General features: G+C 58.6%; 3 protein-coding genes and 5 non-coding genes across 8 annotated transcripts; 2 read left to right on the forward strand and 6 right to left on the reverse strand.

Annotated features, from left to right (window-relative positions):
• Positions 1-4,488: 4,488 nt before the first annotated feature.
• On the forward strand, positions 4,489-6,839 carry LOC119155823 (chondroadherin-like protein). Its single transcript, XM_037404867.1, has 2 exons — positions 4,489-4,535; positions 4,831-6,839. Exons 1-2 carry the CDS (start codon positions 4,517-4,519, stop codon positions 6,063-6,065), a joined length of 1,254 nt encoding a protein of 417 aa, XP_037260764.1. The 5' UTR covers positions 4,489-4,516; the 3' UTR covers positions 6,066-6,839.
• A 1,641-nt stretch (positions 6,840-8,480) lies between these two features.
• BEST4 (bestrophin 4) lies at positions 8,481-12,584 on the forward strand. The gene is made up of 9 exons (XM_037404946.1): positions 8,481-8,632; positions 8,914-9,008; positions 9,529-9,762; positions 10,083-10,237; positions 10,334-10,411; positions 10,742-10,894; positions 11,187-11,267; positions 11,713-11,867; positions 12,170-12,584. The coding sequence occupies exons 1-9, from the start codon at positions 8,481-8,483 to the stop codon at positions 12,582-12,584; spliced, it is 1,518 nt and encodes a 505-aa protein (XP_037260843.1).
• A 2,480-nt stretch (positions 12,585-15,064) lies between these two features.
• LOC119155885 lies at positions 15,065-15,194 on the reverse strand. Its single transcript, XR_005106892.1, has one exon. It is a non-coding gene; the product is annotated as a small nucleolar RNA SNORA35 (small nucleolar RNA).
• Positions 15,195-15,877: 683 nt separating this feature from the next.
• Positions 15,878-20,963, reverse strand: RPS8 (ribosomal protein S8). The gene is made up of 6 exons (XM_037404218.1): positions 20,856-20,963; positions 19,905-20,011; positions 19,420-19,519; positions 17,856-18,031; positions 16,777-16,906; positions 15,878-16,036 (listed from the first exon to the last, which is right to left on the reverse strand). Exons 1-6 carry the CDS (start codon positions 20,857-20,859, stop codon positions 15,927-15,929), a joined length of 627 nt encoding a protein of 208 aa, XP_037260115.1. The 5' UTR covers positions 20,860-20,963; the 3' UTR covers positions 15,878-15,926.
• LOC119155874 lies at positions 16,250-16,321 on the reverse strand. The gene has a single exon (XR_005106882.1). It is a non-coding gene; the product is annotated as a small nucleolar RNA SNORD38 (small nucleolar RNA).
• LOC119155873 lies at positions 17,534-17,606 on the reverse strand. Its single transcript, XR_005106881.1, has one exon. It is a non-coding gene; the product is annotated as a small nucleolar RNA SNORD38 (small nucleolar RNA).
• Positions 19,611-19,714, reverse strand: LOC119155875. The gene has a single exon (XR_005106883.1). It is a non-coding gene; the product is annotated as a small nucleolar RNA SNORD46 (small nucleolar RNA).
• Positions 20,079-20,165, reverse strand: LOC119155872. Its single transcript, XR_005106880.1, has one exon. It is a non-coding gene; the product is annotated as a small nucleolar RNA SNORD55/SNORD39 (small nucleolar RNA).
• Positions 20,964-21,137: the final 174 nt, after the last annotated feature.

The following is a 21,137-nucleotide window of genomic DNA, read 5'->3' on the forward strand; positions in this document are numbered from 1 at the left end:
GATAGCCCCCCCCCCCAGACAGGCAGCCCCCCCCTTGATGCGATAGCCCCCCCCCCCAGACAGGCAGCCCCCCCCCCAGACAGGCAGCCCCCCCCTTGATGCGATAGCCCCCCCCCCCAGACAGGCAGCCCCCCCCTTGATGCGATAGCCCCCCCCCCAGACAGGCAGCCCCCCCCCTTGATGCGATAGCCCCCCCCCCCAGACAGGCAGCCCCCCCCTTGACACAGAGACACCCCCCCCTGACATGCCAAGGCCCCACAGACTCACAGAGACCCCTGATCAGCTCGCGCCCCTCCCTCCCAGGACACACAGAGCTCCCTCCCCATACACTCTGTGAACACCCCACATATGCCCACTCGCAGGGCACCTTTCCTCGCAGATGTAACCAGCTTGTGTCACATGACCCCTGGGGACTGGGGACCCCACACCTACACCCCACGGAAAGGCCATGGCCAGGGTGGGATTTCAAATCCCGCATGTTCACTGTGGGCCCTGGCCCACCACCCACAAATCTGGATGCAGGCAGACACCCCCCCCTCCCGAGCCTTTCACATGTGCCAGAGGGAGGGGGGTGACAGCCCACCCACCCTGGGCGGGGGTGGGCACACAGGGGACAGTGGAAGATGCAGGTGAGCTCCCTGGCTGGGCTGTCCCCTGGGTAGGTGCCCCTCGGCCATGCTTTGTCCCAGCTCCAGCCCAGCTCTGTGGCCCAGCGGCCCTCAAAGAGCCCTGGAAGGTCAGCCCTCCGCAGCAGCCCACGGTGGCCAGTCCAGAACTGGGGAGCTGTAGGACTGTCCCACTGGGGACCTCCATCCTTGCCCCTTGGCTCCTGGGCTTCCTGGGGTCCCTGGTGTTGCGGGGTGCGCCTGGCTGCCACGTGCGGGCAGTGTGCCATAGCGGTGCTGCTCTCTAATGGCCATGAGGAGGACATGTCTCTGTCACCCAAAACAGGTCATAGAAGGATGCGGATGCGGGGCACCGCTCCCTCCCCACATCCACGGGAGCTGGCAGGGGCCACAGACCCACGGCCCCCCCAAGCCTGGAGCAGCAGCACTGCTTGAAAGCAGCTCCCACTGCCCTTCCCCTGCTCGTGTTGCACACAGGGTGGCTGCGTGCGTGTCCTTTGCTCTGTGCCTCCATGTCCCATCCCCGCAGCTCAGGGCTCTCATCACCAATGCTTAATGTACTCCTGAACATGATGAGCGTTTTGCATGAGCACCCCTGGCCGGACAGCCCCGCTCACCACAGCACCTCCCCCTTCATCCCAGGGCAGCAGAGAGGAATTAGCCCCTATTTTTTGCTGGAGCACAGCTGAGCAAACCTGCCTGAAGAGAGACAGGAAACAGCCGAGATCTGTGCTTTTTTCCCCAAGTTTCCAGCTTTTTCAGGGGAAGTGTGTGCAAACACACCACCTGGCAGAAAACCCGCTCCAGGAGCAGGCAGGAGGCTGCAGCCCCTGGGGGAAAGCTGCCTGCTTCCACCAGGGCCTCAAGGGCTCCCTGGGGTGCGGGTGCTGTCACGTCATGGGCGATGCTGGTTTTCCGATGGAGGCCCCAGCTTGGGGCTGCTGGGAGCTCCCCGGGCAGAGCTGAGTCAGCAGTCTGGAGGCAGCGTGTGGGTGGAGGCACTCAGGGGTGCAGGGAGGCCCTGGGGACCAGTCTGGGGGTGATGGGGTGACGTGCACCAGGCTTGCCCCAAGGTCCCCCACAGAGCCACAGTGGGGACTAGCGAGGTCCCATTGCTGCTGACTCTGCTCCTGCTCCCCACTGGCTCTGGGCAAGCTCTTGGGCTGGGTTTGGGGGCACAGATGAACCCCACAGGCCATGTCCCGCCAAGGCTGAGGCACCTCCTCTCCAAGAGGGATGGAGCCCGGGAGCAGCCCCTGCTCCACCTGCAGCTGGGGTCCGTGGTGATGCAGAGCATCACAGCCCGGGATTTTCCGGTGGGTCGGTGGGAGGAAGTGTGGTTTAACGTAACAACCTGCCCGACCTGGGGAAGGGAGGCTCTGGTGTGATCTCTTGGCTGCCTGCAGCTATTTAGATGGAGTTACAGGAAAAGGGAGCCAGACTGTTTGGGAAGGTGCACAGTGAAACCAGGACAGGCACCCGATGCAAGTTGCATCAAGGGAAATTCCATCTAGGTATTAGGAAACTTTTTTTCCCCTGTGAGCACAGTAAAATATTACAGAAGCCCAGAGAGGCTGTGGGATCTCTGTCCTCTGTGATACTGCCCTGGTCCCCCCACCCTCACAGTATTCAGGGATGCTCAGCAGCCTTCTCAGGGAGGGGGCTGCCCAGTGGGTGGTGGCATGTGGTGCCAGGGCAGCAAAAGCAATGCCAGCGAGAAAACTTGCATCCCCTCCAGCCCAGGGTGCAAGTGAGCTCCGCAGGATCAGGGTGACAGCCCTGACCCCCTTGAAAGTGGGGGTTTCCCCTCCCTTGGCACTCTCACCCGTGAGCTCCTGTAGAACATGGGGCTGCAGCCGCCAAGGAGGGAGAGGGTGGCTGGTCCCTCGGGTGAGCCAGGTGAGGAAGAACCAGCACCAGCACCAGCTTCAGCACCAGCAGAGGCCAACCTGTCCCAGGGGCTGGCTGGGGAGGTGCAGAGGGGAAGCTGCAAATCCAGCGAAGCTGCCTGGAGGGAGAGATAAAAGGACCCGGATCCCTCCGGATTAAGGAAGCACTTGGATCTGAGGTGGTATGCAAAATGTCAGTGCTGGAAGGTACCCCCTGGGAGGCAGGATCTGGCCCAGGGAGGCTCAGGGAGCCCTCTGAAACCTCCTGCAATGGGGCTCTTGGCTCAGCTGCTGCCCTGGAGGCAGAGGGGGAGCAGGGCAGGCTTTACCCCAGGCAGGGTGTTAGCAGGCTCCGGCCCGTGAGTACCAGCTTGATGTCCAGGGTACCCCGGGAAGCAACTGCCAGCCCCCCAGGCCAGCGCACTGCCGGCACCTCCCTTCCCGAAAGGGCCAAACAGCCGTTTCCTGCGTCCCACCCCAGCAGCCAGGATTCAGCTGGCCCTGCTTCCCTCCCTGCTCCATGCCATCCCATCCCTGCTCCCCAGCAGAAACCCCTGGTGCAGGGTTCGTTGCTGTGGCATTTGCTGCGCAGTACGAGGTGCTGGCACCCCAAACCCACTGCCCACGAGGCAATGCCTGCAGCAGGACAGGGCAGGTCCCACTGCCAGAAACCCGCTGACTGCCGGGGTGTGTGGGTCTGGGACAGACCGAAGCAGGGCACACGGGATGTGGGCGATGGGTCTGTGCCAAGGGGAGCTGCCGCTCTCCCACTGGGGGCTGGAGTGTCCCTGAGCTGAGATGTTAGAGCAGCACCTGAGGTGCCAGTTTTGAGCCGTAAGCAGGAAATCAAGGGAAGAAACTCTTGAAGCCTGGTGCTTTCTCAAACATCGCTGCATCCCCTGAGGATAGTACAGGTGGGCCAAGGAAGCCTGAAACAACCCAGCACTTTTATTACTGGTGTGCTGGGCTTGCCAGGCCTCTAAGGTACCCCAAATTTGCAGCACATAGGGTGTCCCGGCACTCTGCACCCCAAGCCAGGCTGAAGAGCAGCTGCCAGAGCTACGCCCTGCTGCAGTCACTCCACCGGGCTCTGGCACCATGGCACGGCACACGTGCTCAGGCCAGGTCCCATCTCACCCGCCTCCCACCAGCACCAAAGCAAAGTGCTGTCAGTACCATGTCGTGTGCCTCGGTTTACCCAGCTCACACTGTGGTGAGTACAAATGCACTTTCAGGGTGTGGAAAAACAGCTCCCCTCTGCAGTGTTGCTTCCCTGCCAGCTGTAGTGCTCATTTCTGGGTCTGCTCCTCCTTCCCAGTCCATGACTTGTGTGAGATGGAAGGAAGCCATAAGGGGTCCAGCGAGAGAAACTGGCCCCTTTGGTTCCCATCCTGCAAGCATGTCCACCCTGCATCCTCTGCCCCGTGGGGTTGGGAGTTACCCCGTGCATGGAGATAGGGAGCAGGCGGGCAGAGCCCCCTCTCCATACTGGAGGGGGGGGAACTCAGCAGAGCCCAGCCTGGCCCCTCTCCGGGAGCTTGGGGGGCTGATGTTGGAGTACAGAGAGGGCTGGAGGACACATGGCTTGTGGGGAGCCAGAGCGGGCTGAAGGCTGGGGGATGCTGGGGGCACTGCTTCTGGGGGATGGAGAGGGGAGGGATGGGGAAGGGATAGGGGGCTGTGGTTTACGGGGGGGGGGGGGCAGAGGAAGGGGGGCCACCGGGCAGATTGACTGCAGGGGGCCGGGGACAAGCTTATTCTGGGGGGTGCTGCTGCAGAGCGCGGCTGGAGAGCCCGTGGCGGGCGGGAGCCCGGCGAGGGCACGGGGCACAGGGGGCCGAAGGGAAACCGCGTCCCTCGGGGCGGGCAGCGGGCGCAGGGGGAGGCGGCGGGCGGGCCCGGGCCGGGGCGGGCGGGTTGCGGCGGGGCCGCCCCGCGGCGAGGCGGAGCCGGGGGCCGCGCCCGGCGGGAGCGCGGCGGGGCGCGGAGCGGCCCCGCGGGATGGGGCGTGCGGCGGCAGGTGAGGCCGGGCAGGGCACCGGGGGGGGCGGCGAGCGCAGCCCCGGGGTCCCCCGTTGCCCCGCGGGCACCCGGCCGGAACAGCGGGACGTCGGGTGTGAGACAGCCCCGTGCTTGCGGGGGGCGGCGGCCGCGGGAGGTGTCTCCGGGGGGGCTGCGGGGACCCGGGTCCCTTCCCTGGGTGGGGGGAGAAGCGGGGTTCATCCCCCCGCGCCGTGGCGGGCTGCGACAAAGGGAACAGGAGAGCTGGTCCCACAGGGGGGTCACTGTCCATGTCCCCGCTGCTCTCCCCGCAGGTGCCGGGCTGGGGACCGTGCCCCTCTGGGGCAGCCTCTTGCTCGCTGCTGGCCTTGCCCTCGACCCAGCACCGCAGGGCTGCAACTGCACAGAGCCCATGGACTTCCAGGAGTTCCAGGAGGCTCCGCTCCCTGAGAGCTGCTGCCTCAACTTCACCAGCTCCAACATTACCCACCTGGACTGGGGCATACTGGTAGGGGTGCAGGGGTTGCGGGAGCTCTACCTCTCGCACTGCAGCATCATGGATATCAGCAATGCGCAGGGAGTCCCCCCTGCCTTGGAGGTCTTGCACTTGAGTCATAACCTGCTGGAAAGTCTCCCTGGAAGCTTCCTGGAAGATGCTCCTAATTTGAGGGTCCTTTATCTGGACAGCAACCAGCTCCAGGAGCTGCCCAAGTCCTTCCTGAAAGCATCGACCCAGCTCCAGGAGCTCTACCTGAGCTTCAATGCCCTGACCTTCCTTCCCGCCAGCCTCCTGAAGCCGTCTCTGCTCCAGCTCCAGCTCTCCAACAACAGCTGGGACTGCAGCTGCGCTTTGCTCAGCAGCCTGGAGGGTTGGCCCAACCTGACCACTGAGGTTATCTGCCACACACCGGAGCGGTACCACGCCATGGACCTCCAGAGCATCCCCCGGGATGAGCTGTGCCGCTCACACAGCCTCACTGCCCTCTTCATCTGCCTGCCCCCTCTCCTCATCCTTGCCAGCATCACCTGGTGCTTCTGCAGGCAGAAGAGAAAGACCAACTACAGCCTTCAGAGCAGGTCCCAGAGCCACCTGGCCGCAGCAGAGAGGGGCAATGTGCCGGTGCCTGTGGAGCCCCACCACTATGTCCCCTATGAGCTGCCTGCTACCCCCTCCAAGACTGAGAAGAAGGTGCTGCTGGGGAGCCAGGTCCTGCTCCAGCCTTCCATGGACCCACTGGAGAGCAGCAGAGACCTCTACGAGGAGGTGGAGATCCAGGTGGGATCCCCCAGCAGTTCCCAGGTGCCAACCCATGAAAGGCAGTGGGCCACAGCGCCAGGCAGGCAGCAGGACACCCCAGCACTGAGGACAGAGCAGCTGGGGGGCAGCGAGCCAGAGGTGGACACTGTCAGCGTGAGCGAGGTCCTGAAGGATTCTGCCGACCGGGAGAAGATCTACATGAGTCAGACAACCAACTATTACAACCTGGTACACGGCATTGAGCTGGAGGATTCGGACAACCTGGAGTATGAAAACATTGACCTGCACTGATGCCGGGACTTGGGCTGCGTCTGGGACATGCCAGGAGGACAGCAGGGGCCGGGCAGTAGTGAAAGCTGGCAGAGCAGGAGCAGCATGAGCTGTAGCTTAGAGCGGCTGTTTGCAAAGCTGCACCCCCAAATTCCCATCCCTTCCCCTGCGCTACCATGTGCACCCCTCGCCTGCCATGTGCTGCAGCTGGGCAGGGGGTGTGAGAGTGCTTTGGGCACTGGGGACCCTGCCACAGGCTGGCGGTGTATGGGGACACGTGGGCTGGCAGTGCCCAAGGAAGAACGGGGAGAGGAGGTGGTTTTGGGGACCAGGTGACAATACTGTGTGTGCCAGACCCACTGACTAGGGCCTCCATCCTCTCACTGGAGCCAGATGGCACCTGGCATGGGCCTGCTGCTCCCCAGCCCACAGAGAACAGGGTCTGGGGACATGAAACAGGGCTGGCCCTGCCTGTGTGGTCTGCAGGGGGTGTCACGCATGGATGGGGTGCCCTTGGCTGGACAGGGAAAGCCTGAGGTGGCCCTGCCTGCTGCCCACCCCACATCCTGCCATGTCCTACTGTGTGGCACAGGGGCTTGAAACGACTGGTGCACATGTGCTGCTGAATGCATGAGCCTGCATGCACACGTGTGCAGGGACTGTGCACAGGTGGATGTCCACGGGTGTGCAAGGTGCACACAGAGAGGGAGGCACTGGAGGGGGCCCCTTGCAGGCTCCCCTGCCCGATATGCTGCCAAGCCCTGTAGGATCCAGCTCACAATAAGAAATAAATCGTTTTACTCCTGGCAGTTCGGGTCCATCCCTCCGTCTGTGTGGTTTGGGGTGGTGAGGAGCCGATGGATGGGATGCGGGGGAATGCAGAGATGGGGGGCTTTGCTCCTACCCCATCCCCCCTCTGTGCTCTGGGTGATGCCCCAGTGTGGGTCTCATCCAGCAGCCCTGGGGCCGCTTTGCCAGCGTGGCAGAGCAGAGCTGCGCACTGGCTGAGGGTGAGTGGAGCCTCTGCCTTGCACAGGATTTACAGCCCGGCTGGGGAAGGCATCAGCCTGCTGTAAACTCCGCAGCTCCTGGCAAGGACAGGGACTTGTGGGGCTCCTGGGAATGGGGCAAAGGCTGGGGATGCTGTAAATCATCCCCCTGCACAGGTATCCCGCAGCGAGTCTCACCCATGGGTGCTCCAGCCCTTCTCCAGGGATGGGGCGATGCAGGCACCCTTAAGCCCTGTCCCCACTGCCCAGGGGGACATTTCCCATGCTGTGAGCCCCAGCAGCCACCCCACTCCACACTGGAGTCATACTGGGCCTGGGCCTGGCCCTGTGCCGGGGCAGGAAGGGAGGGAGCCAGGCTGGGCAGGACGTGGCGCTCCGGCCGGCAAAGGAAGCAGTGTTTCCTGCGGAGCGCGGCATGGCCTCCGGCAGCCCACAGTGGGACAAGCCGAGGGCCACAGCAGTGCTCAGTCCTGGCCCCAGCCCCAGCACGGGTCAGGGACAAGGATGGGGTGATTTCCCTGGATGCCTTTCTGTCACTCAGGGATGTTTCCCACTGGTTTATGTCCCACTGGAATTTTTCCCTTGCCGCTCTCTCCCAGGCCCTGGGAAAGTGGCCTGCTGCCAGCCTTAAACATGCATCCATCACCCCTGCCAGGTGCTGCAGCCAGGGTATCCCGGTGTGCCCTAGCTCATGTCATCCCCAAGACCCCCAGGGACACGGGGGGACCAGGAGCTGCCACAGTGCGGAGGCAGGACGGGCACGGCTCAGCCAGCCATCCCCAGGGGCTGCAGCCCAGCCCATGGCCGCCGGCACTGCCTGCTGCTGGCAGCCAGGGCTTGGGGACTGACGGGGACATTTTTCACCCGTGCTCCAGAAATATCCCGCAGCCCTCCCTGGGTGCCGGCTCTGCCTGTGCACGCCAGGGTCCTATTCCCAGGGCTGCCCGGAGCGATGCAAGCCTCCATCCTTTCCCCTCCTTCCCACAGAGCCGAAGTTCAGCCACCATGGCTGCAAAGGGGGACGACTCAAACCGCCCCACCGGGTCCTGCCCAGCCCCGGTTCTGGCACCCGCAGCTCCCACTGAAATCTCCAGCTGTGGCTGGTGGCAGGGAGGTGTGACCGACCTGGAGTTCCCTGTTCCCTGCCTCTGACAGCCCCAATTCATCACGGGGAGGGCTCAGGTGCACAGGCCACTGCTGGGGTATTTAGGGGAAGAAGCACGGGCAGGACACGGGGGAGCCGGCAGGGAGCCGGCGGTGGCTGTGGCAGGCGTGGGGAGGGCAGGGCGGCTGCATGGGGTGTAGCGCTTGGCGTGGGAGCAAGTGCGTGTCCCCAGACCCCGCAGCCTGGGCCACGGTGGGAACCGCAGCTCTCCCCAGTCAGTGAGGGAAGGATTTTTCCACAAAGGTGTAGGGCTGAGCCACGATGACCATCTCCTACACGCTGGAAGTTGCCAACTCCCGTTTTGGAGGTTTCTCCAAGCTGCTGTTCCGCTGGAAAGGCAGCATCTACAAGCTGCTGTACAAGGAGTTCATCGTCTTCATGGTGCTGTATGCTGCGCTCAGCTTCATCTACCGGTGAGCAGGGTTGGTGTGTCACCACCAGCTGTGTCCTTCCCTGCTGACCCACTGGGCTGTGCAGAGATGCCCCATCAGTCATGGACTGGGGTCTCTGTGGGGAGGGGACAAGTCCAGGGGACTCCCCCAGGGAGGGTGGGAGTAGGCAGGGAAAACAGGAATCGGGCAATGGCTTTTTGTGGAGGTCAGAGGCAGCGCCCCAGTCCTACTGCTCACCCTGGCCCCATTGCGGGTCCCTGTCCCCACTGCATGTCCCTGACCCTGCTGCACGTCTGTTGCAGGCAGCTGCTGACCGAGGAGCAGAAGCGCCTCTATACCAAAGTGGCTCAATACTGCAACCGCTCCACAGACCTCATCCCCATGTCATTCGTCCTAGGTACGCGTCCCTCCCCTGAACCCAGGAGCTGGGGTCCCCTGCTCTCCCTGGTGCTGGCAACTTGAGGATGCCCCCACTGTCCGTCCTGACCCCATGCCAAAACATCACTTAGACACCATCGGATGGGGGCTGGAGGAGCCTGGTGCCCCAGGCATGGCATTTGGCCCCCAGACCCACCAAATGCGGCTCCCTGACCATGGGGATGCCAGTGGGAGGCTGTGATTTCCCTGGCCCGCTCTGCACCCTCCTCCCCATGCCCAGGAAAGGGGCATCTTACCTACAAGAGATGCCTGTCCTGCCCTGTGCCACCCATGCCCAGGACAGGGAAGAGCCAGGGACATCCCCACCTCCATCCCTAGGGAGGGCAGCCCAATGGGAAGCACAACGTGCACTTTCTCTCCCGGTCACAGAGAAACCTGTCACCCCTGGTAATGTGGCAGCTCTTCTGGCAAGGGCCCATCCTCAACTCGACCCCCTGCCCAGCCGCTCTGAGCCCCACACACACCGTCTCTTGGTGCAGGTTTTTATGTCACCCTGATCGTGAACCGGTGGTGGGCCCAGTACACCAGCATCCCCCTGCCCGACCAGCTCATGTGTGTCATCTCCAGCAATGTCCATGGCAAGGATGAGAGGGGCCGGATCCTGCGGCGCACCCTCATCCGTTACGCCAACCTGTCGGCGGTCCTCATCCTGCGCTCTGTCAGCACCAGGGTGCTTAAGCGCTTCCCCACCATGGACCATGTGGTGGAAGCAGGTGAGGAGCTAAACTCTAGGGGTGATGGCTCGCAACGTGGGGTGAGAGTTGGGGGCCACAGATGTGTCCGTCACCAGGAGGGTGTGCTGGGGGCCAGGATCCTTGCAAGCATCCCTGTCCCAAACTGCCCCAAACATAGCATCGCATCCTTGCACAGATGTTCACCTCCAAAGAGCCCCACATCCCCTCTGCCCAGAGCCTGTCTCCTGGGGCTGTAGTTTCACCTGGAAACATGCTGTGTCCCGGCTGGGCGCAGTCCCCAGAAGGGCTCTCCCGCACAGACATGGGGGCTGTGGCACTGAGCCTCTGCCCCACCGCAGGCTTCATGACGCAGGATGAGTGCAAGAAGTTTGAGAGCCTCCACTCCGACTTCAACAAGTACTGGATCCCCTGCGTCTGGTTCACCAACCTGGCGGCCCAGGCAAGGGGGGATGGCCGCATCCGTGATGATGTGGCCCTCCGCCTGCTCATGGACGTGAGTCAGCACTGTGTGCATGGAGGGGACCAGGGGTTGCTGGGGGGGGGGTGTCATGCAAAGCCCTGGCCACCCATCCTTGTCCTCTCTGCCCAGGAGCTGAATCTCTACCGGGCCAAGTGCAGCATGTTGTTCCATTACGACTGGATCAGCATCCCCCTGGTGTACACGCAGGTGGGTACCCATGCACCCCATGGGCCCAACAAGCCCAGATCCCAGCTCCTTCCATCCCATGACGGCAGAGGAGCCCTGCAGCCTCCTCACCTCCACTCTGATGAGGAGCACTTAAAGCACTTTACTCCCCCATTGAATCTGGTGCCGGATCTGGCACAGCCGATGGTTCACAGCCCTGCAGGGATGTGCAGGAGCCTGGGCGGTGGGGTTTGGCCTTAAGCCTGCAAGAACATCAGTGACTGGCCAAGCCTCTCGCATCCTTGCTGCTCCTGTGCTGAGCGTCCCCTTCGGCTGCCACCCTCACTGACAGCTGACCCGCACTCCCGGCAGGTGGTCACCATCGCCGTCTACTCCTTCTTCGCCTTCTGCCTCATCGGGCGGCAGTTCCTGGAGCCGCTGGAGCCAGGGCAGGAGGGGGACCTAGACATGTACGTACCCCTCTCCACCCTGCTCCAGTTCTTCTTCTACACCGGCTGGCTGAAGGTGAGACATGGCCAGGCAGCTGGGCTTTTCTTTATGGGCTGAGGGTGGCCAGGTGGCCCTGAGCACCACCCTGGGCTGAGGGGCTGGCTGGCCCAGGGCATGGCACCAACCACGCCACTGCTAGTTTTCCCTGGGGACACGTCCTCTGGGCACAGCTCCCACACTGGGGCACCACAGAGCTCCAAGTCTGCACATTTCATGTGCCCCATGGGTGGACCAAGGGATGCAGAGCCCCATGGGAAGGTGTCCCTGTCCCTGCTCCACTGCCTCACCTGGCCCCCTCCCTCCCCAGGTTGCAGAGCAGATCATTAACCCCTTTGGAGAAGATGATGATGACTTTGAGACCAACAAGTTGATAGACAGGAACCTGCAGGTGGGTCCTGTTCTAAGCTTGTGTTGTGTGGGGCTGCTGCAGTTGGCGCACAGGGACATTCCTGCCCCCTGGCAGTGCGACCTGTGCCCTGCTGGGACCTGGCCCCCTGCCCTGCTCCTGGCCACACAGGTCCTTGTCCAAAATAGATTCCCATGCAGGAAGCAGGGCTGCACCTTGTCCCTCTGTCCCTGTCCCCACGGCAGGGTGAGCACCCCCACAAGGGACACTCAGCAGCCTGGCACTGCTGCACAGTCCCTCACCTCTGAGAAAAGCATTCAAAAGAGGAAAACCCCAAATGCAGCCAGGGGATGGTCCCAGAGCCTCCCTGGCCCCTCGCAGAGCCCAGCCCTACTCCTGCCAGGCTGGCACGGGGAGGATCTGCAGCCACCCATCCCACTCATGTCTTTGCAAAGCCACCCCTGTCCCTTGGCTTTGCCGTGCCCAGGTGTCCCTGCTCTCCGTGGATGACATGTACCAGGACCTGCCTCCTGCTGTGAAGGACAAATACTGGAACGAGTCCACGGCTCAGCCGCCCTACACCACGGCCACAGCTGCTGAGACCTTGAAGCCCTCATTCCTGGGTTCTACCTTTGACATGCGGTGAGTGCGCAGTGCAGCCCTGGGGCTGGAGGAACGGGGGCCAGGGCTTCAGGGTGACAATAGCACAAGCAGGCTTGTCCCCCCTGGGCCCAATTACGGTGAGCAAACAGCAAATCTGCCCTTGGAGTGTGTTGCCCAGCCCCTGTGGGGCTTGGGGGCTGCACTGGGTGATGGATGAGCTGCTGGGGAAGGGTTGGAGCCTCCTGGAGCCGTTCCCTGCTTGAAAATGCATTGGGATGGAGGTGCTGGGCATCCCTGCGGAGGATGGCAGCCTGTCCCTGTCACCCCACCATGCTCCTCAGCATGTGCGAGGACGTGGAGCAGAGCCAGCTGGCAGAGGCCTCACCAAGCATGCCCCGCATCCAGACACCTCTGCTCAGCCGCTTCTTCGCTGCTGCATCCCCCGCCATCAGCATCAAAAACTTCGGTCGGGGCAGCCGAGGTCACCCCCACCTGCGGCGTCCCTGGGCAGATGGTGGCTTCCCCTCCCCTTGCCCCAACCGCTCAGAGGACCCTGAGTCAGTGTCCCGCATCGAGGAGGAGATGGAAGATGAAGAGAGCGGGGCCAGCAAGCCCACCATTCCTGGCAGTCACCCAGTGGGGACCAGGTCACCGGAGGCCTCTGAAACACAGAGGGAGGAGCTGCCGCTGATCCAGGTGAAGGCACCATCCAGTGAAAACATTGGTGCTGACTGGCCGGAGGCCTGTGAGCCCTGAGGCTGCCCCAGAAGCCCCCTTTCCTGGGGGCAAAATAGCTGCCCCCATCCCAGGCGCTGCCACTGCCAGCCACAAAGCTCCCTGTCCCTGGACACCCGTCTTGGACCCCCTGTCCAGAGCAGGACATTACCAGGTCTTTTGTCCCTGAGACCTGAGCCAAGATGTGTCCCCAGGTTGATGGAAAGATCCTGGTGGGTTTGGGATTGGGCAGACAGCCTTCAACACTAGCTGTTAACCCCAAAACTGCAGGATTCAGCCCATTTGTGTGATGATGCCACTGACTTGCTGCTGGCCAGGCTTACCCCCTGATCCCATGGCCCAGTGCAGGGGACAGGGGACAGCCCAGACCCCAAGCAAGGGACAGGACAAGGGCATTAGTCTTGCAGAAAACCAGCACCGTGATCCAAATGTGCCCTCAATATTAATAAAGTTACTGCTAACATCAGCTTTGAGGTTCTTCCTTGTCAGTGCTAATCATCCCCAGCAGTGAGACAGCAGGGGGATCGCATTTATGGAAAACGTGGGTCATTTTGGGTTTTGTCAAGGAGTGTGCACCTTCTGAGGCCAAAAGTGCACAGCCCCAAGGACTGACACCAGTGATGGTTGTGGGGTATTAGACCAAGTGATACAGCCAGGAAAGAAAAAAAAAAAAAAAAAAAAGTGCTTTCAGCTCCTGTAGAAGGGTTCCTGCACTCAGACCTGTTTCCCCTGAGAATATTAGCAGAACTATTAAAAAATTCCCCTTCCTGCAAGCCTCCCTTTTACCACAGTTACCTCCCTTTTAAAACTCCCATCTCCCCCAGCAAGCCAGCCCCATTCCTCCTCCACTACCCTCCTGGGCACTGCTGGACCTGTTAAAGCGTAACCAGGAGGTCATCTTCTGGGCTGGACTATGTCCCGTGGAAATACCCCAAAGCTAATATTGCGTGGAGCTGAGAGCCACTCGGCAGCAAAGAGCAGCACTCGGGATGACGAGTGACCTCACTTGGGTTATGCTGCTGGCTGCTCACCATCATAGAAAAAGTAGCTTTTTTTAAAATTCAGCCCTGGCACCTACCTGCAGAAGTAAGCAAGGTCCTTAGACCAGGCTTTGGCACCTCAGAACCCCAGCCCCGGCCCTTCCCTTCCTGGCTCAGCAGGGCAGCTCACCTCCTCCCAGGCACGTAAAATCCCTGTGCACATCCACAGGGCTATGCCAGGGCCAGACCAGAAACCACACACCCCACAGCCCAGCTGCACAAGGTCCCACAGCCTGTGCCACCGTGGGAGCCAGCTGCCACCATCCCGTTCCCATGTCACACCTACAGCATGGCTCCAGTGGGCGATGGGTGCTGCTTTCGTTCCCACGGGCTGTTGCCCTTGGCAGCTGCGTTTTTCAGAGCAGTAACTTTATAAGCAGCATGAATTGATGAATTGGCCGCAATCCTGCTCATCAGGGGCCAGTTTTACAGCTCCTGCTCCGATGCTGAGCTGGCACTTGCTCTGTAAGCCTCAGTTTCTCCTCCACCTGTACAAAGTCCCCCAGAAACACACCGAATCCTTACTGCTCTCTGTGGAGGGCGAGGGGAGAACAGAGGAAGCAGCCGTGACACATCCCTCTCAAGTGCCCTTCACTGCCCCGGCCCCACCTCTCTGGAAAGCAGGCGTCGCTGGAGAACAGGGAAGTTTTTACCCACATCACTATGGAGAAGGAATGTGCTTGTGCAAACGTCCCACCCAGGCCAGGTCCCACTGCCAGGGACTCCAAGCGCCACAGCCAGCTGGGTACGGCTGTTTGCAGAGCGCAGAGCCAGGCACACAACCACCACGCTGTAACCGCGCGCCATCCAGGTAGCAGGTACCACCTTCTGATGTGGTTCGTGTGTCTCTCCATCTGTGGCACAGGCCCATCCTTGGCTCCCTGCCAGCAAGGCAGGATGAATCCATACCGCCCAGGCACACCTGAGCTCGCTGGCACCTCCTGCTGCCACACACAGCTCTCAGGGCAGAGCACCTCAAGAAAAACTTTTTTTTTTTTAAAAAAACCTATTGAGCTCAAACTATTTGTGGAGCAGTTTGCATTTTAAGACACTAAACACGGATCTCATCATGCCTCTGCCTAGGGCAAGATGATCACAGACCACGTTCTTCAGTTCAGAGAAAAAGCAAACCCTGTGAAGCCGGGGCTGCAGGCAGCCTGCCTTGCACCAGAGTGCTCCTATGGATACATGAGGCTGTTGTAAAAATACGTAAGTGGGGCAAGCTGTGCAGCGTGTCCCAAGTCCAGCCTGGCCCCAGGACCAGCCCTTAGATGGGCTCCCAACTTCACCCCCAAATACCTGCACAAACCATTTGGCAACTGGATGCAGAGATCCATCATGCTGGCTTTCTTCAGCCAGCAGCCCCAAGGAATATCTTCACCTGCCCCAAAACATCCTGAAAAAGCTTCTGTTCACCACAGCTTTCCAATCCCACCTCAAGTGACGGGGCAGAACACTGGAGTTTGTGCCCAGCTTTCGAAAGGGACAGACCACAATGACAGCCTGGCCCTTCTGCTAGAAGGAATTTATCTTGCACTGGAATGAGACCAAGGAGGTCAGCAAAAGACCAGCTGGTCATTAAGCAGTGCAGCCAAGTTTGGTTAAAAGGAGATACAAGACACTGGAGGCAGTTGTACCACCAGGCAGAAAACACCCAGCAATGATCAAAGGGACTGCTGGCCCAAACCAGAGGATGGGGACACGTGTCATCTAGGAAGTGGAAGCAGCAGGTACCAGCTGCAGAGGCTGGAGGTGTAAGAGCTGGGAGTTTTCAGCCAGACTTGGCACAAATGCCAAGTATAAAACACAGCACTGCAGAGCTGCTCCCTGGACACTCCTCTCCTGAAGCAGCAGGGCCCCCTTCCTCACTGACTCACCCCAGAACTCCAGATGCAGCACGTGCTGACCTAACACATGGGAAAAGGGGGGACTGTGTGCCCAGCCAGATCCCGACAGCCCCCCCAAGAGCCAGGATTCTTAAATGGGGTGGGCATTTGCACCTTCCTCCTGCTTGCAGGTTTCAAGTACTGGAAGTTCTCCACCTCAGCCAAGTCTGACAACTCTTTTCCACACCCACTTGATCCATTACGTCACCATCCCAGAATCCAGGGAGATGTTTTAGTTGAGAGCATATAGGGTCAGAGCTTGCCTGAAGACACAAAAGCACTCAGGGATTCCAGGAGATCTTTCTTCCTTCCTCCACATTTTACAGGCAGGAGGAGCTACACAAGCCCCCTCTACCCTGCAGACACAAATGAGCACACAACCCTTTACTGTTGTAGACTCTTGGTTTTATTCGTTCTCTCAGCAGAATAGTTTTCATTCATTTGCCTTTCCGGGCCTTGATCTTCCTCAGGTAGAACTCTAATTCCTTGCCTTCCAACACATAGCCATCAGCTCGGCCACACTGTCCAGGTCTAGAGGCAATGCAGGCTGCAAGGAAAAGTCATCCAGTTAGAAGTTTAATAATTCACTACCCCCATATATACAGCAACTGAAAGAAACCCTGCATCCAGCCTCTCTGCAAAGGCACGGACCAGCAAGTTACTAGTAATGGATACACCAGTGGTACGTGCTGGCTTCAGTACCTCCCCCTAGGGTACTGTGCTCGTGAGCCTGCTCTGCTGGAATGAGTCTCTATGAAGTCCTCTTCAGATCTCCAAACTGTCATCGCTCAAGTTCAGTAGCAGAACTGGACAAAGGTCTCATCACCAGAAGACTTCAGAACACTGAACTGTTCGCCAGAACTTAAAACTGGTCAAAGCCGTTGTGTTTGTAGGACATTTTTCTGACACACAGTGCAGCCCATGGGTCTTCTCTCATTTTGCAAGTCTCAAGCCCCATTATTTTTCTCAAAGGCCAACCAGGAATAATCAACTCCAGGAGCCTGACTAGGACACGTAGCAATCCATGCTCCAGAAACAAATTTCCCCTTCCTGCCAGAAGTCTGCTATCTCCAGAAAAGCTACAAGAACAACTTACATTTAAGACCCAGAAGGGACTCCTGCAGATACGGAGAACACCGCACTGCTTTCACCCTGCAGTTAGCTTTATCACAGGCGAGTAGAACTTTCAATGATCCCATCCCAACACCAAGAATAAGATCTGCTCTGGCACCCTCTTTGTGCCCCAACTCCCTTATCCCCACTCACATTACACTGGCAGGGACTCACCAAGTAGCTTTCCTTGCTGGAACTGCTCCTCAAGAATACTCGCTATCTTGGCATTCTTCTTGCGCTCATCATATTTTTTCTGGATCTTCTTTGAACGCTTCTTGTTCAAGATTTCCTCCTCTTCAGGAGTCTAAAAACAAGACCATAAGCGAAGACAAGATTAAACATATGGCCACCTTCTGTTAGAGCAGGTGGTCCCCACTAATATGACTTCTGTATTCTCAGCACTGTACTATTTCCCATTTCTACCTGGCAAAGGTACAAATACCTCATCCCCATAGAACCAGGTGCTGAGTTTCACTTCTGAGGCCAAGAAGTGCAATGTTGCTAACTACGGTCACTGCTGACAACAAAGCACAGCACCCCTAGGGAAGGGCACTCTTAGACAAATGAAACTGCGAAGGTTTCCTTGATGAATTAATCTTCCTCCAACAGAAGCGAATACTCTTTCCCTCTCCAGACATGAGAGCACTTGGGTGTGGCGCAACTCCTGGCAGACAGGTTATGAGCTCTCCCTGTGCTTCTGAACTACACAGTGCTTCAGATAAGAAGGGCTTTGTTTTTAATGCAAGGAGACACTCTTAAGCTGAGTGCTGCACATGGGGGTTTAAATACCTTTCAGCAGTCTGGGGTTTGGATCTCAAATGAATTAAAAGGCAATGGGTCTGGATAATTTAAAAGACACTTAAAAACATGCTGATCCACAAGCTTCTCATCAAAGCAATCATTCCCAGGCATAAGGACCTGACCTGCAAGTCTTCCTCAGCATCATAAAATGTCATCGCTCTCCCTTCAGCAGCAGAACTGGACAAAGGTATCATCATTAGAAGACGAAAGAGATTGACAGGTAGGTCCTTGCGCACAAATTGGTGCAATGCCTCACAGAGCTCTGTGGTACTGGGTCAATCCAGTAACAGAGCCAAACTCATCCTGCAAACTGGTGGGCCCAGATTGCCCATGCTATCACTGAAGGCTACGCAAACTATTCTGGCAGGCACTGTCCACTCATGATGGCTAACTGCCTCTAGCAGGGTGGATTCTGCAAGGAGTCAAAATGACAATGACAATCCCAGACATACCAGCTTGGCACCCTTCTTGCGTCCAAGGGGCAAGGCATAGTGGGCTTCATACCACTGCCGGTACGGGGTACTGTCCACGAGAACAATGCAGTTCTTCACCAGGGTCTTTGTCCGCACCAGTTCATTGTTGGAAGCATTGTAGACGACATCGATGATTCTGGTTTTGCGAGTGCAGCCTTTCAAAAGAAGAGCATGAACTCAAACCTACAGGAATCAGACAACTGAGAACACAGTACAGCAACTCACACTCATCACCCCATCAAATGTCCTCCAGCCTCCCTGGCACTGAATTAAATTTAACTAAGAGGTGCAACTATTTTTCATCAGTCCAACTTTCTGCTGCTAGGACATAAGCCTACACCTGGAAACTGATTCACTCCAACTGAAAAACTGGGATCTGTGGCCTTGCTGGAACTCATCTCAAGTAAGACTAAGCAAAGCTAAAAAGTCAATTTCTGGATTGGAAGATACCTCAGCAGATGCCAAATAACACTGCACACAGAGCTCAACCTCCTGTATGTATTTGTGTTACTTCCTAAAATTACTGAATCGAGCAGTGTTGGACAGGACTGCTCTGCAATGCATACTAGAAACCATTTTTGTAGGATGAGGGTTTATGAGCAAACTGAGAGGGGAACCTGGTGTTTCCACCTTTTAGGACCCACCTGAAGCATGTGACTGTTTAGCAGGGGCCGGCCCTGCAGACACAGCCCTCCATGTACGCAAAGGCCAGGCACAAGATGGGTTCTCTCCTCTTTGCTCATGTACCTCACCCTTGTTCTGCAAGGTGCGCTCAGCCTCTTCACTCCTGCAATACTGCCTATGAGTAACGGCACTTTTCACAGTATGGACAACGCTCTGTGATGACTGAGGAGAAAGCACGTCCTTTCACCTTTGCACCATGCTGATCACTTGAAACATCACCTTCCTTACTGCTGGTTTTACCATCATACTGAGAAAAGCTGACCAGGCCCAGGCTCAAGTTTCATGGTTTTCACGTTTGTATTCAAAGAAAACCCACCTTGCTCAGGGGAAATACAACAGACTCCCCTCTCGCTTCTGTGCTTCCCATTTTTGCTTAGCAAAGCAGAAGTATGAAGTGAACTGCACATGCTAATGTAACATGGTCCTAGCGGCACACCTTCTCAGAACAACCCTCAACACTGTTCTCTATTGTACAGGATCACCCAACTTAATAATTAAGTCTTCATCGATACATAGAAAGGCTCCGTTTAGGAAGCACTATCTGTATTTAGGTTTTTTACCCCTCTGTAGATGCCCCCACCCCAGTAAAAACGTAACGCGAGCATGTCACTCAGTGTAACTATGACAATCCAATCACTGTGAACTTAGCAGACAACCAAGTCTCCTAAGGCCACATAAGGTCAAAAGTATCATCACTATGCATGCTGCTTCAGACCCAGGACTGCAAGCCCTGGGATGTTCAAACCCAGCCTACAAATCTATACATGCATCATCATCCCTCTACAATGCAGCAGTACCAGAGACTAGCACAGCTGTAAAAGACTTCCCTTCCAACCCACCAGGTTTACAATGCACTTACATTCTGATCCCCAGGAGAAGTTGCCAACATCCAACCGAAGAGCACGGTACTTCTTATTTCCACCACGAACCCTCACTGTATGAATTCGACGTGGACCAATCTACAGTCAGAAACAAACAGGAGGGTGTTGCTGGTGCTGGAATGCTACACAGCTCCTGCAGGAGCCCAGCCAACCCCTAACCTCGAAGGCAACATGGTCAGTGTAACTATGACAAACCCCAGCATTGGCAGATACGGTAAAAGACCAAAACGGTCTGTTGCATCTACCTAAGGTGAAAGTTTCATCACTCCAAATTGCCCCTTACTGCAAAAATGTTGTCACTGCTTTTTAGAGGTACAGGGGAAGTTCCACCTTTTAAAGAAGCAGTGACAGATGTTTAACCACTCACAAAACATGGCATGTATTTAAGCCTCCAAAAGCACACGCAACCAGCAATCAAGAGTTTAAAGACACAGCTAGTGACCACCCTCCCCAAATCACCCACCTTAGTGTTGGCAGGAGGTCGCCCCAACTCATACTTCCTCTTCTTGTGGTAGGGCTTCCTCTTGCCCCCAGTCTTGCGACGCTTATGCCAGTTGTCCCTGGAGATACCTGAATGGGAGCGCAGTGCGGTCAGGGGATAGCATGGACCCCACCTGGCCACAGCTAGGCACAGTTCTGAGTCCTCAGCTCTCCAAGGTTGGTATCCGCACAGTGCACACTCAGCCTTATGCAGCAGTAAGAAAAGCTTCATCATTGGTACTCAGATCTGCCTTAACCTCCGCCTTTCCAGCAAAGTGCTACAAAGCAGATTCCCTCCACTGTGTGACGGGCATCCCCTTTGGCAAGCAGCCTGCCAACATACTTCGTATGCTGAGCACCCTATGGGCAGTGCCAGAAGCCCAGCTGCCAGGCACATCACCGCACACAGCCCATGCTATCGGCTGGGTGTGGCAGGTCCTGTATGGGAAAGGACCCCCATCCCACCTGTACTTACAAGACACCCCAACGTAATCCTGCTTCTGCCCAGCCTGCTGGGTCCCCCAGAGGGACCATTTCCCCAGCGCACCCCACCTCCCGGGTGGCCTACAAGCCCCCACCATCCAGCTAAGTCTTTTACAAGGCCACCCCCCAACCCCTCCTGCTGGGTCCCCCAGAACGCCGTCCCACCTCGTCGGCAGGGTTCCCTGCAGAAGACGCCGAACGCGAGCCCAACGCTCGGGACCCGCAGGAAGGCAATGAGAATCCGCCCGCGCCTCCCCCCACCGTCGCCATGTTGGGCCTAGGCACCCTCCCCCTGCCAGCGGCTCGGCGCCGTCGCGGCCGCTCCCAATGGCGGGCAGCGCAGGCTAGCGGTACCCCCTGCTGTCACCCGGTAAGGGACAGTGGCGGGCAGCGGCAGCGCGCGAGCAGATGGCAGTGGATGGCGGCTGGGCCCCGCGACTGCCCCACTCACCCATGATGCGGCACTAGCGCAAAGAGGCGGGGCGGTGCCTCACGGGGCGGTTTGGCGGGGAGAGCTCTCGCGAGGCAGTGACGTCACCGCGCCGGCAGCGCGGGGCGCGCGCCGTTGCCTGGCGACGCGGCGGCGGCGGTGGGCGGGGCCGGGCCGGGCCGGGCCTCAGCGTGCGTCCGCGCCGGGGCTGCTCTGTCGAGGCATCGGCGGCACCGGGCTCTGGCCGGTGGTCCCGGGAGGGCGGGGAGAGCGCTGTTAGGGCGCTGCCTACGGCAGGTCCGT

The sequence above is a fragment of the Falco rusticolus genome, chromosome 11 (genome assembly GCF_015220075.1).
Source record: "Falco rusticolus isolate bFalRus1 chromosome 11, bFalRus1.pri, whole genome shotgun sequence".
Lineage (NCBI taxonomy): Eukaryota > Metazoa > Chordata > Aves > Falconiformes > Falconidae > Falco > Falco rusticolus.

What these genes read in the sequence shown, in the direction of transcription:
- RPS8 (XM_037404218.1), bottom strand. An exon ending in GCAAGAAGGGTGCCAAGCTG is followed by an intron (nt 16,907 to 17,855) that starts GTATGTCTGGGA and finishes TCTTGTTTTTAG; the next exon opens with ACTCCTGAAGAGGAGGAAAT. An exon ending in CCAGCAAGGAAAGCTACTTG is followed by an intron (nt 16,037 to 16,776) that starts GTGAGTCCCTGC and finishes TTTTCCTTGCAG; the next exon opens with CCTGCATTGCCTCTAGACCT.
- BEST4 (XM_037404946.1), top strand. Translation starts at nt 8,481, where the DNA reads ATGACCATCTCCTACACGCTGGAAGTTGCCAACTCCCGTTTTGGAGGT. An exon ending in GCGCTCAGCTTCATCTACCG is followed by an intron (nt 8,633 to 8,913) that starts GTGAGCAGGGTT and finishes CGTCTGTTGCAG; the next exon opens with GCAGCTGCTGACCGAGGAGC. An exon ending in GGTTCTACCTTTGACATGCG is followed by an intron (nt 11,868 to 12,169) that starts GTGAGTGCGCAG and finishes CATGCTCCTCAG; the next exon opens with CATGTGCGAGGACGTGGAGC.